Below are 17,529 nucleotides of genomic sequence, written 5' to 3'. Positions count from 1 at the left end.
ATGAAAAGCCATAAAATATTCACTTCCTTGGGCTGGGAATATTCCCTGCTCCTGGGAATTTATGCAAATGAAATGCCAATTAAAAAGAAAAAAGTGTAGGGAATATGTAGGTAAAAAAAATTTTTGGACAAATTTTTTTTTTTTTTGAGTTTGACAATTTATTGGTATGTAAAGGCATTCATCTCAGTCATTTCTCTCTCCCATCTTGACCTTAGGTAAATATTTCACTTGGGTCAAGAAAACAATAGGTAGGAGAGGGATAATTATTATTTTAACATAAACAGTAAAATGAATAAAAATGGGAAGTTTGCCTACATTAAAGTAAGTTAAAGTTAAATTCATGTATCTTGGTATAATTAAATCATGTAAGTAAGAACTAACAGTTCTATATACATTTCCACTGTTTTACTTGGGAGTTACTCTAAACTTGATTGCCAGTGAGAAAAAGTATTAGGAATATACAACAGTCAGGCTGCTTCTCTGGAATTATTAGCTATTAAGAGTTCAGCAAGCAGTTACCACCTGTGATGGTTAAGATTGTATGTCAACTTGGCTGGGTCATGATTCTCAGTGTTTTTATGTCATTACTCCCATGATGGGATCTGCTGTGAGTAGCCAGTCACCAGTCAGTTGAAAGGGAGTTTCCTTGGGCATGTGGCCTGCATCCGAATATAAGCAGACGTTCTGGCTTTTTGCTCGCTCTGGATTCTGCAGCTGGCTCCTGTTTGTCTGACCTCCAGTTCTTGGGACTTGAGCTAGCAGCTTACCTGCCAAACTTGGGATTTGTTGATCTTCACAGCCTGTGAGCGAGAGCCCTGCTCTCCAACCTGCCGACCTTCGGTTCGCCAGCCCCTGTAGCTACGTGAATCAGGAGACGCCTCTATCCTGATCCACATACTTGGGACGTTCTAGCCTCTACAATCTCGTAAGCCGTTTCCTTGATATAAATCTCTCTCTATATATATATTTATATGCTTTACTGGTCTTGCTTCTTTAGAGAACCCAGCCTAAGACACTACCAATAAAATAGTCTGACACATCCTCCAAATTTAACATTGTAGGAACTTTCAAGAAGTCGTTATATCTTATGTTTCTTTTGTTTGTGACTATGCTTTTAAAAGTATGTTTAACTGTCACATTAAGAAAAAAAGAGTCCATATACTACACAAAAATACAAAAAAAAAAAAAAGGGAAAAAAAAAAAGACAATACCACCCTAAACCCCACAACACACAGAACCAGGTATATATGGTCAGAGATTCCATCAACTGTTTGAAGATACATTTTCTTTCCTTCTATTTTCAGTATCTAAAATGTGCTTTTGAGAGGCCACTGGTCAATATATATACACTTAAAATAAACCATAGTATTCTATTAGTAAGAACTCCTGTAGTAAGGTCAATTCAAATTGGAACTCACAAATTAGTAACTTAAATGCTTTGACAAAGTACAGAAAGTACATCTTCTCACTTCTCATTTTCATATGGTATTTTCTTTTTTGGGTGTTCATACTTTTTAAAAAATAAAAACAGCCAAATATTTAAGCAATATGTACATTTAAATTTTTTGGTGTTGGTTTGTACTTTAAAAGAAACAGCTTCCTCAAGTTCTGGCGGAAATGATTTCAGGAACTAGCTAGTAACAAAAACCAGAAGAAGCACGTTCAAAATACTGACTTACTTTGGTAGCAAATGGTTGTTCCTTGAAGACGAGTGAAGGTAAACAAGACCCATTAAGGTGAAGTGAGCTATTTCAAATATTCAACAGTTTACATAAAATTTCAAAAAATGGTTACTTTTAATGGTTACTAAGCACCTGTATCTACTGATAGCAAAGCAGAAACTACTTCATGACTTGAAAGAAAACAAATGCCCATGAGAAAAACAGCTGCATTTAATTTTATCTAAATTTACTTTCAGTCAATAGTCCAGTAACATTTTTCCTCCCAATACGATACTTCCTTTCTATAAGGCTATTGCTGGGAGCCAGACAGTTTATCTAATGAGGGAGTTAAGTTAGAGAGTAATAATTGCTTGCATTTTGAACCAGTTTAAATAGACAGTAACTTTTTGCTTCCCTCTTAATGTGCTAACAATTGTGTTTTAAAAAAAAATGCAATTCTTTAAAAGGTACCATTTCTGATTTCTTTATTATCTGTAATCTTTGGAAACTAATCACATGAAACTAGAAAATTAGCAAATGTCTTGAAATCTGTATATAAAAAATTACCTCTAACTTCAAACTCTCATTTATTAGTATACTACTCAATCTTTACTTAAAAAAAAAAAAAAAAAGTGACTCCAAAGATAGTCTTATACCATTCTTTAAAAAAGGAAACTGTTCCTTTTAATTTTATACTCACTCCACACCCCAATCGCAAAACACATCATTTAATTGTCTTGGTCATGGACATTTCCAAGATGAGATTTTATATTTCACTCCCATAGCTTCTGGTTATCAGAACACCCATGCTTTCCTTTGTTGAAGGAGTTTGGTCCTGCTGACGTTGGTGTATCCCTTCCAATATTCTTCATCCTCATCTTTGCTTCTGGAGGCATTTCTTCTGGTTCACTATCTTCATCTTCATTAAAAGCTGCTGCTACTGAAAGGATTTTTAGAGCAAGAGTTGGAACTGTGTTTTTAGGCTTACTTGATCCAAGTTTGATGGATATGGCTGATGCTTTCTTTGTTGTCTACCTATGGCAGCTCTAAACTTGGAGATCTTTGTAGGCTTTGCTGGGAAGTTTCCAGCTTCTTCCTTAGCTGATGGCTTCTCAGCACTGCGACTGGAACTTTCCCCTCCATTACTCTGGCAGCTCGAGCTCGTCTCCGATTCTCCAGCTTCTCCTCTCCTGTCTTCCCTTTCATCTGGACAAATGTTTCATAGCAATGATAATTTGGGACTAGCATTAAGGTAACAATGGGGAAGTGCTTACCATTGCTCCTACTCTGGTCACGACACCCTCATGTTTGCCTGGATCACTGCAGGAGCATTCAGCTGGTCTCTCTGCTTCTGCTCTTGATCCTACAGTCTACTCAGCAGGCCGAGTGATCCTTTCAAAATGAAATCAAGTTGCTTCCCACCTTCTTTTCAAAATGTTCTCACCATCCTCACTGCTACCACACTGGTCCAAGCCATTATGGCACCTAGATTATGATAATAGCTCTTAACTGGTCTCCCTTCCTTCACCTTCTACTCTCTTAATACAACAGTGAAAGTGCTCCTTTTCAAATCATAAATCGGATCATGTCTCTCCTCTGCTCAGAACCCTCCAGTGGCTTCCCATCTGACTCAGAGTAAACCCATATGACTCAGAGCAAAGCCAGTGTAAATTCTCACAAAGGCATATAAGGACCTCATCGCCTTCTATTCACCCCTCACACACTCCATCCCAGCCACAATGGAGCCTCTTCCTTGGATATTCCCTCTACTCATAAGACTTTTCCCAGATGTCCACATGGCTTATCCTTTCAAGTCATAACTCAAATCTCACCTTCTCAGTGAGGTCTTCATTGACCACTCTATTTTAAATTTTACCTTCCCACTCCATAAGCTTCATCCTGATTCTGTTTTATTTTTTTGTTAGCATCTATCATCTAATATTCTAAAGGAGCAGTTGGTGGCACAGTGGTTAAGCACTGGGCCACTAACTGAAAGGTTAGCTGTTCGAACCTACCAGCTCCTCCATGGGAGAAAGATGTGGCAGTCTGCTTCCATAAAGATTCCAAACCAAAACCAAACCCATTGCCATGGAGTCAATTCTGACTCACAGCAACCTTATAGGATAGAATAGAACTGCCCCATAGGGTTTCCAAGGCTGTAATCTTTACTGAAGCAGAATGCCACATCTTTCTCCTCCAGAGCAGCTGGTGAATTCGAAACACCAACTTTTCAGTTAGCAGCCAAGCACATAAATGGACTGCACCACCCAGGGACTCTGTTGCTTTGTATAAACCTCTATTATTAGTTAGAACACCATTCTGGGAATAGTTGTCCTGGACTATTAGAGAAGACTAGGACAGAGACTGACCGGGGAAATCAGTGTCCTCCAATAAAATGGGAGAACTCTTACAGAACAGGATGCCTGGAATATATTAGTAAGGACTCAATAAACATTGGAGTAATACAAGATAATACTAATAAACTGAGTGCTTACGTGTGCCAGGTACCTCTAAGAGCCTTACCTGTATCCAGGGCTTTGAACTGGTTCTTCACTGTTCAATCATGGCTGAGGAAGCAACACCCAAACAGACCTGAATTTTTAAAAATTGGGTTAACTGGAATGGGAAAAATTAAAAATTGAAGCCCTCCTAGAAACTTAATCTCCCTATTAGAAAACAAGGGCAGCTTCTACGTTGCATAACAACCAAATTTCTTGCCCTTCCGATTTTTGTGCAGTCAGAAACGGTGGTGCCCGGCTCAAAGATGGCGGTAACCACACCGCTTTGAATATGTGTGGCTCTCTTCGGTCCTGGCAATAACCCATCTCATGCATCAGGCTCCTGAAAGGGTTCACTACACCTCTTCCGAGTCTCCCATTCCAGGGCTTTGACCCATAACTTCCCATTCCGCTTATGGTTCTGGATCACTCAAATTTAAAAAATTTGGATCTGTTCCCATTTCTCTTCATCGGCCATGACTGAACCGGTTAGAACCAGTTTGAAGCCCTGCCTATATCATTTAATCCTTACAGCAGCCCTGGGAGGCAGGTATATCTCCGTTCAACAGATCAATCTATGAAGAAAATGTTTATAAACAGTGACCAAAAAAGTATATTAACAGTAAATGGGGTGTTAAAGTGGTGGGCCTGTAGATTGTGGTTTCTTTTCCTCTTTCAAAAATTTCTTTAATATTGCATTTACGCTGTCTGTGTGCATATGTGTGTATGTGACCAAATAATTTAACAACTTAAAGTGGGCAAACCCAGCAACAGGAAATTGTATGACAGTCTGGGAAAAGGCGATGAACCCAACGGTACAGCCGAGATTTCACAGGACTCCACCAAAACTGGCAGTCTGCGAAGGTGAGGCGTGCTGCTCCGCTGAGCAGCGACGCGCCACACCCACGGAAATGATTCCTTACCAGAAGGCCAACCTGCGGCCACATGCAAACGACCTGAGGAGGTGTGGCCTGAGGTGACGCCCGTTGAAGGCGGAGCTACTCCTGAAAGGCTCCAGCCGGGGGGCGGGAACAGGAGTGGTCCACATGCTGGGACTGATTGGCTGCAGCAGTAATGGGGCGGGCTCTACCGAAGGACCAGCCTCACCGAGGTGCCTGCGCGTAAGCCTCTCGGAGCGCAAATGAACTTGACTTACACCTTGGCGTCGCGACGCGTTTGAGTCTGAAGCGCCGTAGACCTCAGAGGCGGAGCCGGAAGCGCTAAGCTTTGACCCTCGAGCTGCTTGGATTTCGAAGGGGGCGACCCCTTTCTTCCTCACCTGCTCCGCCTCCCTTTCTCCCCCGTGACCCGGAGGCCGAAGCCCCTAGGCTGGGCGGGGCGGCGCGGCCCAAGCTTCGGACCCGGAAGAAGCGCCATCTCCTGCCTTTGCCATGGAGCCCACCGCGCCGTCCCTCACCGAGGAGGACCTGACTGAAGTAAAAAAGGATGTGAGTAGCACCACCTTGCCCAGTCGCTACCGAGGGCAGGGGGTGGGCGGGGCGGGCTGCCGCCCTCGGGAGAGGGAAACGGAAACCCGAGTCCGAGGACGAGGTGGAGCCTCCGGGCTGGAGGGCGGAAGGTCTGAGCACAGCAGGACCGCGGCGAGCCTTGCATCCGAGGGACCTTGGTGAAAGTGATCCCTTAGGACCTGTTAATCCACGTTTTAAAATCACTAAACACAGGACTTTGGTTTCTCAGACCTTGTCCAGGGCAGCGTTTCTTCGCAGCTTCTTGCCCACTCCTCACCCATTCCCACTCGATTTTACCCTCGCTGCACTCTTGGAGCTGCGTTGTTAGGCATCAGTGACTCAGATTCATCCCTGAGTCAGACTGAGGCTGCTGACCCAACCCAGAGCAAAAGCTCGACCAGAAAAGGAGGATCCCAGGCAGTGGAGCGAACGGTGAAACTCTTGGCAAAGGGACTGGGGGAAGCTCAACAGCTGAAAGCACCAACTGGAATTCCCCTAGTAAACGAACGCCCACATATTTAAATGGAGGGGGGGCGGTTTGAATACTTGTAGCAGAGAATTAATTTACAGGTAAACGTTGGAGATATTCACTAGCTAAATTATACTCTTCTGCATAGCAGCTACAGAACTGCACAAGCCTTAATAGTGATTTATAAAGCATAGCTTTGTTGACATGATTTGTTTCTCTTTTTCCTTTAATTTTGGTTACTTGCTTTGCCATGTGAGACATACGAGTACCACTAAAATACTTTATATTCAAATGAAAAACAAACAACATGAAGTGTGTTTTGGTTTGACATTGCAGTACTTTACAAAATAATCTTTGGGAGTTGGAAAACACAGGAGCTTTTTTTAATGTTCATCTACTTCAACTGTCTCCTTCTCTTCCTGTAATATTTATTATACTGTACTCATAATTATAACTGGTATGACTCATTAACAAAAGGAAGCTGGGAATTAAACTGTATGACTGGAACTTGGGCCTTAGTTTCCTCATTCAACAGATATTTATGGAGCACTTACAATATGCAAAGTATTATTATTAGCCCTGGAAGGATACAAAAGATGAACATCAGGTTCCTCCTTTACAATCTAGTTGAAATAAATCTGGGACATTGATGACTACTATAGAATAAATGGGAGTCCTGGTATCCCAGCGGTTAAGAGCTTGCCTGCTAACCACAAAGTAGGCAGTTCGAATCCACCAGCTGCTCCTTCAAAACCCTATGAGGCAGTTCTGCTCTGTCCTTTAGGGTCACTCTGAGTCGGAATCGACTTGACAGCAACAGGTGTAGAATAAAAGAGTGTTGTCTTATTCAAGAAAAACCACTTCAAGAGCTAGATGTTCCAGATGGTGTGCCACACAATTTACAGAGTTCCCGTTTAATCTTTATAACAACTTCTGAGGGAGATAATTGTTATTCCCATTTTACAGGTGATGAAACAGACTCTTTAAGAGGTTACAAGTAGGAGGAGATGAGACCTATGCACAAAAACACATAGGAAGAGTGGCTTCCAGGCCTTTGTATTCTCTGTTCATTCATTAACGTTATTCATCTCCATTATTTCAACTTACGTCTGTATCAGAAATTCATAACCCTAGTGAAACCGTGGATGGGTTTCAGGAAGTCTGTGGAAAAAAATGTGTGTGCACATTTTTATTCTTAGAGATTTTTTCCATATAATATTTTCAAATGGGGTTTGTGACCTTAAAAGTTTTCTAATTACCATCTACATATTTGAACTTGCTTCTGTTTTACCTCTAGACCCATATTATCAAATATCTACTGGTATCTCCTTTTATATACTGCAGATTTCTCACTTTGTCTACAATTGAACTTTATATCATCCTTCCTCCAAAGCTGCTTGCTGTTTCTGCTGTATCCTCTGTCTTCATGAAATGGTGTACCACCATCCATCTTCCTGGAAACTCCCACTTTTTTCACTATACTCCCCCTACCCCAATCTAGTTGTTTACCTCATCTTTTTGGTTGAATTTAGTTGTTTTATAAATACGGATTACATATTATTGTGAGGCTGATAATGTAGTCGGTTCTAACAGTTCAGAAATAAAAACCAAGACACACTCCTATTTTGACGAAGAGCTCAGTTTCTTGGGGCAAGGGAGATCGATATAAAATGATAAGTGCATTGGATTTTACATTCATCCAAACCACTGTCTACTTAGCACTCTGCTAAGTGCATGGTATACAGTATTGAACAAAACATACCTGGTTCTTGCATGGTTCAAACTTACAGGTCATTGTGGTTAAAAACAACTATATGTATAATTACAAGTTATGATGAGTATTACGAAGGAGGCAAGTGCTGAGATAATAACCACAGAAGTCTACCTGAGATAGGATGGTCAGAGAAAGTTACATTTAAAGTGATTCCTGAAGGATGTAACATTGCCGAGGGAAGACCGTTCTAGACAGAAAAGAATTTGTAAAGAGCTTGGTGACTTCAGCAAATTGGGAGAAGGCAGAGGGTAGCCTGAGGTGAAGTTCGGAAGGTGGGCATGAACCAAATCATGAAGGGCCTTAAAGATGATAGGTAGTAAAGGATTTGGGTTTTTCCCATGTGTCTTAGTTACCTAGTGCTGCTATAACAGAAATACTACCAGTGGATGGCTTCAACAAACAGAAGTTTATTTTCTCACAGTCTTAAGTTAGAAGTCCAAATTCAGGGCATCAGCTCCAGGGGAAGGCTTTCTCTCTTTCGGCTCTGGAGGAAGGTCCTTGTCATCAGTCTTCCCCTGGACTAGAAGCTTCTCGGTGCAGGGACCCTGAGTCCAAAGGATACACTATTCTCCTGGCTTTTGTTTCTTGGTGGTATGAGGTCCCATGTCTCTCTGCTTGCTTCTCTCTCTTATATCTCAAAAGAGATTGATTTAAGACACAACTTAATCTTTTAGATTGAGTCCTGCCTCATTAACATAATGGCTGATAATCCCACCTCATTAACATCATAGAGGTTGGATTTACAACACATAGGAAAATCACATCAGATGACAAAGTGGTGGACAGTCACACAATACTGGGAATCATGGCCTAGTCAAGTTGACACATATTTTGGTGGGGCACAATTCAATCCATGACACCAAGTATAGTGGGAACCTACTGAAGAATTATTTAGTTTTAAAGATCCCTCTGCCTATGGTCGTCAACTGATGGGAGCAGGAGTGAGAACAGGGAAATGAGTAAGGAGACTCTTGGAATTTATATAGAAGAGACATGATGATGATTTGGATCAGAGTGAGGGTAGTGGGGATGGATGGAGCAGGAGAATTCCAGATGCATTTTTTGAAATAGAAATGATGGGACTTGATGATGGACTAAATGTGGGAGTTGAGGAAGAGTGGAATTAGATTAGTAAGTGGAAATGTCAAATCACAAATTAGATGTACAAGTCAAGATCAGTGAGAAAAGGAGATTATAGAAGAGTTTCGATACGTGATTGAGAAGAATTAGCCACAGAGAAGGAAAGAAAGCCAGGAGAGTGTGATATTCATATAGGCAAAAAAAAAAAAGTGTTTCAAGGAGGGAGTGATCAGCTGTGTCCGTTACTGTTGAGAAGTCAAGTAATATGAAGATGGAAAAGTATCAGATTTGACAATAAGGAGGTCATCAGTGACTTTGAGTAGTGGGGCAAAATGGAAATGCCTGGAAATAAAGTGGAGGACACAGATTCCTGCTATATAGACAAGTGAAACAATAGACGTATGTATAGGGTGCTGCGCGGACAGAAGGGAGAGGTGCCTGACTCATCCTGTGAAGGTTAGATAAAGCTTCCTGGAGGAGATCACCACCGAGTTGAATCTTAAAGGATGAATAGGGGTTGGGGTCTGAGAAAAAGAAAAGGCAAAGGTAACATAAAGAGATAATAGTAACAAACCACAGTTATAGGTGGAGCATAAAGTTCCAGGACAGACAGAGATATGGGGATAGATTAAGCTGGAGAGGTAGGCAAAGCCATATTATAGAGAGTTTTGTCTGCCATAATAAAATAGCTGTTGTTAATTGAACATTTACTTTGTACTAGAGACTGTGCCAAACCTCTTACATGCATTGTCCCATATAATCTTTCTAGAGGTCCCATGAGATAAATATTTATCATCACTTTATCAATAAGGAATCTGATGAAGTAACTTGTCCCAGTTCTCACAGGAGTACGTGGCATATTCAGGATTTGAACTGAGGTTTGTCTGACTCCAGAACCATACTGTTAACTTCTATTCTGCCACGATGGAGGAACATTTTCCTTTATGTCAGGGGTTATCTCCTCCAGGAACATAGTCTTTTAACTTTTAATTAATCAACAACATTTCAATATTAGGAGAGTTCACATAACACTCCAATAAATCCAGTTTCTCTTAAAAACAATTGGAAGATCTGATAGATGTGTGAAGGAGAAATTTGAGGGGAGGAGAGAGAAATAGGAAGTATATAGTTAGGAAAATTGGAAGTATATAGTTAGGAGTCTGTTGGTAATAGTCCACACAAGATGTAACGAGTACCTGAATTATTGTTGTAGCCATTGTCAAGTTGGCCCTAGCTCATGGTGACCTCATGCACAATGGAGTAAAACTCTGCCTGTTCCTGTGCCATCCCCATGATCAATTGTAGATTGGACCTTGTGCTCCATAGGGTTTTCATTGACTGGTTTTCAGAAGTAGATCAGCAGGCCTTTCTAGTCCATCCTTATCTGGAATGTTAGCTGAAACCCGCTCAGCATCATAGCAACACGCAAGCCTCTACTGACAGACGAGTGGTGGCTGCACATGAAATGCGTTGGCTAGGAATCAAACCTAGGTCTCCTGCACAAAGGCAAGAATTCTACAGCTGAACCACCAAAGCCCTCGTACCTGAACCAGAACAATACTAATAATAGAGATGAAGCAAAGGGACAGATTAGATAAATATAAAGGAGAGATTGGCAAGACTTGGTAGGTGGGTGATTAGATGTGGCAAATGAGGGAAACAGAAGAGGAATCAAGCATGAGTTCTAGGTTTATAACATGGGTAGAAGGATGGTGGTGCTCCACAGTGAGATGAGATTATTGAAGGAAAAGGATAGGGAACAATAACAAGTTTGGTTTTAGACATGTTAAATTTGAAGTACCTTTGATAGTCTAGATGGAGAAGGCCATCAGTCTTGGTTATAAACATAAATTTGGGAATCATCAGCATATAGTTGGTAAACAATGAGCAGAGGTTTTACAGAGTTCATCTTTAAATCTAGGCTTCTCTCTCCATTCCCACAGCTTAAATTCATGCAACAGTCTTCTAATTGGTCTCCTTTGATCCCAGTTTTTGCTCCCTCCAGTCCCTTACAAAAGTTATCTTACTGCCTCTGGTTTATAAACCTTTAATGACTCCCTTTTGGCTACAGGGAAATGTATGTTCCTCAGCATGTTATAAAGAATCCTTCTGAGATCCAACCCATTTTCCTTCCCAGCTTCATCTCTTTCCATCCTCTCACATGCACCCTGTGTTCCAGCTACCCCAGCTTCTCAGTATTTCTACACTACACACCTTCATGTCTCTAGCTCAAGCATAACCTGTGTAAATTTCCCAGGTCCTGGAGGTGAAGTTAGTTGCTTACTCTGTTCTTCACCAATACTTGGTCTGTAGTCTTTTTTTCTAGGTCATACTACATTGTCTTGTAACTCTTGGCTTAGACGTGTGTGATATGTATTCCCTGACTAGACCATGTGCCCTTTGCATGCAGGATTAAAGTCATGTTCATCTTCGTGTACCTGGTGCTCAGCACTTGGCATTTTGTGTATTTGGATATATAAAGTATTTGTTGGGTGAATAAATAAATGAGTGAATGTGAGAGTTGAGTGGACCAAGGGAAAAGTCTACAGGATCTTTTCACACCTAGCGTACTTTGCAGCCACCGCATACTAACCAGTTGCCATTGAGTCGATTCCAACTCGGACTCCTATGTTTCAGAGTTAAACAACGCTTTATAGGATTTTCATGGCTGTGACCTTTCAGAAACAGATCACCAGACCTTTCTTCCAAGGTGCCTCTGGTGGGTTCAAACTGCCAACCTTTCAGTTAGTATCCCAGCACTTAACCTTTTATGCCACCCATGGGCTCCTTACCACATACTAGGGTTCTTAGAAGATCTTCCATTGCCTTTAGCTCATCATTATAAATGTGAGTCAAATTAATCATCGACATCATCACTGATATTTATTGATTGCTATATACCATGCTAGCACATGTATAGCACTTTACGTGTATCTGTTCCTCATAACAAGGAGCCCTGGTGGCGCAGTGGTTAAGCACTCGGCTGTTAACCGAAAGGTCAGCGGTTCGAACCCACCAGTTGTTCCACAGGAAAAAGATGTGGCAGTCTGCTTCCATAAAGATTATCGCTTTGGAAACCCTACAGGGCAATTCTGCTCTATCCTGTAGGGTTACTAGGAGTTGGAATCGACTCAAGGGCACCTGACAACAACAGCAGCCACTTCTTAGGTCTAGGCCTGTTTTCTGTGGTTTCCTTCATTTCTTCAACTTCTTCTAACATTCACTGTGCTTTTAGATTTTTTTTAAAATAGTTTCACTCTTAGGAAGATGGAATAATAAACTTCGAGAACTCTTACTAAGTTATCCTCCCTGGTCCTAAATAATCTGGACTCCTTACTAAATAATAACTAAAACACTTTGTAGCCTTTTATCTTTACCTCAGAAGGTGATCTTGAGCAGACCTCCCTATTTATATAGGCCCAAAGCCTCTTGATTCATTTGATCCCTCCCTCGTAATAGCCTGGTGAGATTCAAGTAGGACTGAAACTGTGAGGAATGTCCAGTCAGGGACCTGCTTGTGTCTACCAGGACCTTCATCCTAATTAGCATGCATTTCGGTAGGCCTGAGCCACCTGACTGCAGGACATTTTCTCGCACCACTTAGAGATTCCTAAGCAATCACCTATGTAATTTTCTTAGTTTTTAAAAAATAATATTGAAGCATAATTTATGTCTTTCAGGCTTTAGAAAATTTGCGTGTATACCTGTGTGAAAAAATCATCGCTGAGAGACATTTTGATCATCTACGTGCAAAAAAAATACTCAGTAGAGAAGACACTGAAGAAATTTCTTGCCGAACATCAAGTAGAAAAAGGGCTGGAAAACTGTTAGACTACTTACAAGAAAACCCCAAAGGACTAGATACCCTGGTTGAATCTATTCGACGAGAAAAAACACAGAACTTCCTGATACAGAAGATTACAGATGAAGTACTGAAACTTAGAAATATAAAACTAGAATATCTGAAAGGTAAGATATCTTAGATAGTCAAGAGTTAATTTAAATGTAGGAATACTTTTAAAAATAAAATATAAAATAAAACCTAAAAACCCAGAAATTATCATTTGCTTTTATTCAAAACATTAAGCTTCAGAATTCTATTGGATTTGCATTTTTTACCTTATATAATAACATTACAAGCAGCCCTGGTGGCACAATGGTTAAATCCTCAGCTGCTAACCAAAAGGTCAGTGGTTCAAAGCCACCAGGGGCTCCACAGAAGAAAAGACCTAGTGATCTGCTCCCGTAAAGATTACAATCTAGGAAACCCTATGGGGCAGTTCTGCTCTGTCCTGTAGGGTCGCTATGAGTTAGAATCAATGGCACACAATAACAACATCATTACGTTGGAAAAGTGGAATACCAGTCAGTAGCCTGTATTTACTTAACGCTATTTATAAAAAACATATGAAGTCCCAGTATACACAAGAGGAGTGTTTCTAAAGGGAGCAGAATGTAAACTTTATTTAAAAGTAACTCCTGAAAAGACTGTACATCACACATAAAGAACAGTATATAGACAGTATTTAAGTAAGCCCAACTCTGCTACTTTTTCTCCCACTAGTTGAGGCACAAGATGAAGTAGTTGGCTTATGTTTATAGGAATCATGTTGTATAAAAGTATACATAAGTTTAAACACAAGAGTCATACTCATTCTGGCCAGGTGTGCACACTGAAAGGCTTAGGGACTGAGACTGATTAAGGGAACAGCAAATGAACCTCTCCCTCTTCACCCTAACTCCAGAGCACACACTGATTGGAATGCCGTGTAGAAATGCCTGCACAATTTAAGTTCATTCTCTCTCTCTCCAGAGTACATAAGTTAAATGCCCGTGTGATATAGCTTTACTCCAGCTGTTCTAGGCACTGTAATTTAGGGCTCTGCCATTAAGGAACTCACAGTTGATAAGTACAGGTAGTCACCAACTTGCAGCAGGGTTCCGTTCCAACGACTCTCTTCTAAGTCGATTCTGACATAAGTCGAATACCACCTCTTTTTTAAAAAATTTTCATTATTATTGCCTTTTATTGTCAGTATCTTTATAAATCCGATCTTTATTTGTCTTTGAAGGTTGGAAACATTACATATAAACTTACAGGTATATTTTAATACATACATACATAAAAAAATACACAAATCATAAAAATTTATTCCAGCAATGAAGAGTTGGATGACGTTGGCATTTTGTCAGTTGTGGTAATAACTCCATTTGTGAATGTTCTGGATCATCTGGGTTATCCCCATGAATGGGGATGGTGTTTCTAGTCAGAAAATTGTCGGTTCAGTTGTTGTATGTCATTAGAGTTGTACGTTGCTCGACTTTCTATCTGTTAAGACTCCCTTCACTGAAACCGACTTCATTGTAGACCAGGCCATAGCCTGCTCTATATGGCAGTGTTTTGATCAGTAAATCATAAAATTGAACATCTTTGAGTGAACGTCTGAGAATGATAACATCAGCAAATGACATGCTGCAACATTATATGTAGTATATATTACTAATGATAAGATGTACAAAAAAGGAGAGCGGTCATAAATATGGTTCATTGTGACTCGAATACGTTGTAAGTCGGGGACTACCTATACACACTGGGACACATTGGACGTTCCCTTCCTGAGCCATATTCAATAGTTTCTATAGCGTGGGGCACAAATGCTGAATGTATTGTGAAGTTGAAAGGCAAGTGGAAAAAATGACCTATGAATATGTTTTGTAGACTTTACAGGTTTTAAAACATCTTAAACAGAAATAACAATTTGGGGGTTTTTTTGTCGTTTTTTTTTAAATACTGCTTTTATGTTTTACCTAGAATTTGCCAGCGTGGGAGGTTGTGTGCCTATAGGTGGTAAAATGAGTATTTACCAAGCCTAAGAGAAAGATAAATTGTGTTAGTGTTTATTCTTTAAATTCTGAGACTAATTGTTGGCGATTTCCTTTAAATATAAAATTCTTTGATGGAAACTACTGTCATTAAGTCAGTAAAAAAAATTAGGTTGAGAACTAGGCAATTTAAGAACTATTTAATGTGAAGAGGAAGACCGACCTGGGTTCTAGTTCTCACGTTCCCACAAAGTAGTCCTAGAATGTTGGGCAGGATTTAATTATTATGTGCCTCAATTTTCTCATCTCTGTTACTGAGAGGTTATACCAGATGGCCTCTAAAAATCCCTTCAAGTTCTAACACTCTATGATTCAAGAATCAGTAATTGACATTGATCAACTCAGAATTTTTTGAAAAAATTTATTTTTCTTGTTGTTATTGAGAATATACACAGCAAAACATACACCAGCTCATTTATTGACATTGATTACATTCTTCAAGTTGTGCAACTATTCTTCACCCTCCTTTTCTGAGTTGTTCCTCTCCCATTAACATAAACTCACTGTCCCCTAAAGTTCCTATCTGATGTTTTGAGTTGCTGTTGTCAGTTTGATCCCGTATAGATAGTTCTTAAAGGAGCATAATGCTCAAGGCAGACATTCTTTACTAGTTAAGCTAAACTGTTGTTTGGTTTTAGGAAGACTTCAGGGGATATTTTTGGTTTAAAGTTTCAAGATTATGTCAGGGCAGTAGTTTCAGGGCAATGCAGAGAATTTTAGTACGTGCCCTGTTTAAATTTTATTTTTATTGGGTAATATTTTTTGTGCCAGAATGCTAAAGAATATTTATTAGTTGTGAAAAATATTTTTTATTTTATCACAAATTTTAGGGGCCAGTTTATTTTCCCAGGTCTTTCAATGGGTAAGTATATAAGCAAAGACATAAAATGTGAATTATGTTTAGCTTGTCTTTTTTAGCTTCCTTGAGACTGTTTCCTTGTCTAGAAAATACAAATAATTGTATACTTCATGATTGAGAAAAGTAAATGAGATTTGAAATGAATTATGAATAGAGTTTATAAACCGAAATTTAAATCATGGTTGTGTGGTGACTAGCTTGAAATCTTTAAAGATTAACAGAATGAACATGGACTGTTTCTGTTTAGTTACTTTTCATTTATATCTGAATAATTTTATTTTAGGACTAAAATGTAGCAGCTGTGAGCCTTTTCCAGATGGAGCTACAAACAATCTCTCTAGATCAAATTCAGATGAGAGTAATTTCTCTGAAAAACTGCGAGCATCCACTGTCATGTACCATCCGGAAGGAGAATCCAGCACAGCCCCCTTTTTTCCTACTGATTCTTCTCTGAATTTACCTGTTCTGGAAGTAGGCAGAACTGAAAACACTATCTTCTCTTCAGCAATGCTTCCTAGACCTGGGGACCCTGGAGCTCCTCCTTTGCCACCAGAGCTACAGTTAGAAGAAGGAGGAACCTGTGGAAGCTCTAGTGAGATGTTTCTTCCCTTAAGATCACGGGCTGTTTCACAGCAATGACAGTTTTAATGCCTTTTAATTTTTTTAATAATTACAAAAGATGTTTTAAAGGATATGAATTGTTTTTATAAAATCCCTATAATGACATTAACACATGACACTTCTATTTTAAAACAAATACTGTGCTAAAAAATATAAGCATGTTATGTAAATAGAATTTGTAGACTAAAGGAAGCACACTTTTAGGATAGCCAAATGTAAATCATGTTGATCATGTACTTTTCAGTATTTTCTACTTTTTGGATATTTCATTGTTCTCAGTGTGTGTTTTAAAATTTTTATGTTTTGAGGCTAATTTTAATAGGGAACATTTCTCTGTTGGAAGTTAGCTTCTTAGACTGGGAATATTGTTTCTTCTCAGTGCATTTGTGCTAGAAATTTTCAGGGCCTAATAGTCCTTTGCAACCATTCAGTAAATTTTCAGGATTAAGCTGCCGTTCCTGTTCAGAGCCCTTGTGGCGCAGTGGTTAAGAGCTCGGCTGCTAACTGAAAGATCGGCAGTTCGAATCCACCAGCACTCCTTGGAAACCCTGTGGGGCGGTTCTACTCTGTCCAGTAGGATCGCTATAAGTCGGAATTGAATGGACAGCAACAGGTTTCCTTTTCGGAAATAAAGCCAGTGGCTGACTGGGAAAGCTGCCAGTATACCGAAAAGAATCTCTCTCCCACTTTATTGGGTTTCCATGAACTCAATGCTGAAGGAACACCTGATGGAATCTGATCCACTTAAGATCTTAATTTGCCAAAATTTATTTATTAACCTTACTAATACTTTCTTAGAATTTTTCATATTCTTTGCTTTATCATTTTAATTCCTAAAAAAAAAAACTTGGTATAAACTTCTCATTTTTAAAGATTTTTTTTCTGTACTTTTCATTCCTTAATGAGGACCACTGTACATTTGAAATAACTGGAACAAATTGTTGTGTGTGTTTTTGTATGTGTGTGACAATTCTGTTTTTAATATTTTTGGAACAAGCAGGCCATTATCAAGGATTTGTCTTTTTGGTGTGTAACAAAATTTGACTAATTATATGCATTTATAAATTTTATGCTGATTGTTTTAAATTCTAATTCTGTTTATACAGTCATTCCTTGGTAACCGCTGGGGATTGGTTCCAAGACCCCCACGGATTTTCCGTAGGTGCTCAAGTCCCTTATATAACATGGCCTAGGTTTTTTTTATTTTTTTATTTT

The 17,529-nt window shown here is 39.6% G+C and overlaps 1 protein-coding gene across 1 annotated transcript; it reads left to right on the top strand.

Moving 5' to 3' along the window:
- The first annotated feature begins 5,294 nt into the window (after window positions 1-5,294).
- Window positions 5,295-17,160, top strand: BCL10 (BCL10 immune signaling adaptor). Its single transcript, XM_004369116.2, has 3 exons — window positions 5,295-5,607; window positions 12,632-12,920; window positions 15,977-17,160. Exons 1-3 carry the CDS (start codon window positions 5,551-5,553, stop codon window positions 16,330-16,332), a joined length of 702 nt encoding a protein of 233 aa, XP_004369173.1. The 5' UTR covers window positions 5,295-5,550; the 3' UTR covers window positions 16,333-17,160.
- Window positions 17,161-17,529: the final 369 nt, after the last annotated feature.

This window comes from Trichechus manatus, unplaced genomic scaffold (genome assembly GCF_000243295.1).
Source record: "Trichechus manatus latirostris isolate Lorelei unplaced genomic scaffold, TriManLat1.0 scaffold00003, whole genome shotgun sequence".
In the NCBI taxonomy this organism is placed as follows: Eukaryota; Metazoa; Chordata; class Mammalia; order Sirenia; family Trichechidae; genus Trichechus; species Trichechus manatus.
The sequence above is the reverse complement of the archived record's forward strand: the minus strand, read 5'-3'. Positions and strand labels throughout refer to the sequence as shown.

Coding starts and splice junctions, on each gene's coding strand:
- BCL10 (XM_004369116.2), top strand. CDS start 5,551: ATGGAGCCCACCGCGCCGTCCCTCACCGAGGAGGACCTGACTGAAGTA. Junction 5,608..12,631: donor TGACTGAAGTAAAAAAGGAT/GTGAGTAGCACC, acceptor TATGTCTTTCAG/GCTTTAGAAAATTTGCGTGT. Junction 12,921..15,976: donor AAAACTAGAATATCTGAAAG/GTAAGATATCTT, acceptor ATTTTATTTTAG/GACTAAAATGTAGCAGCTGT.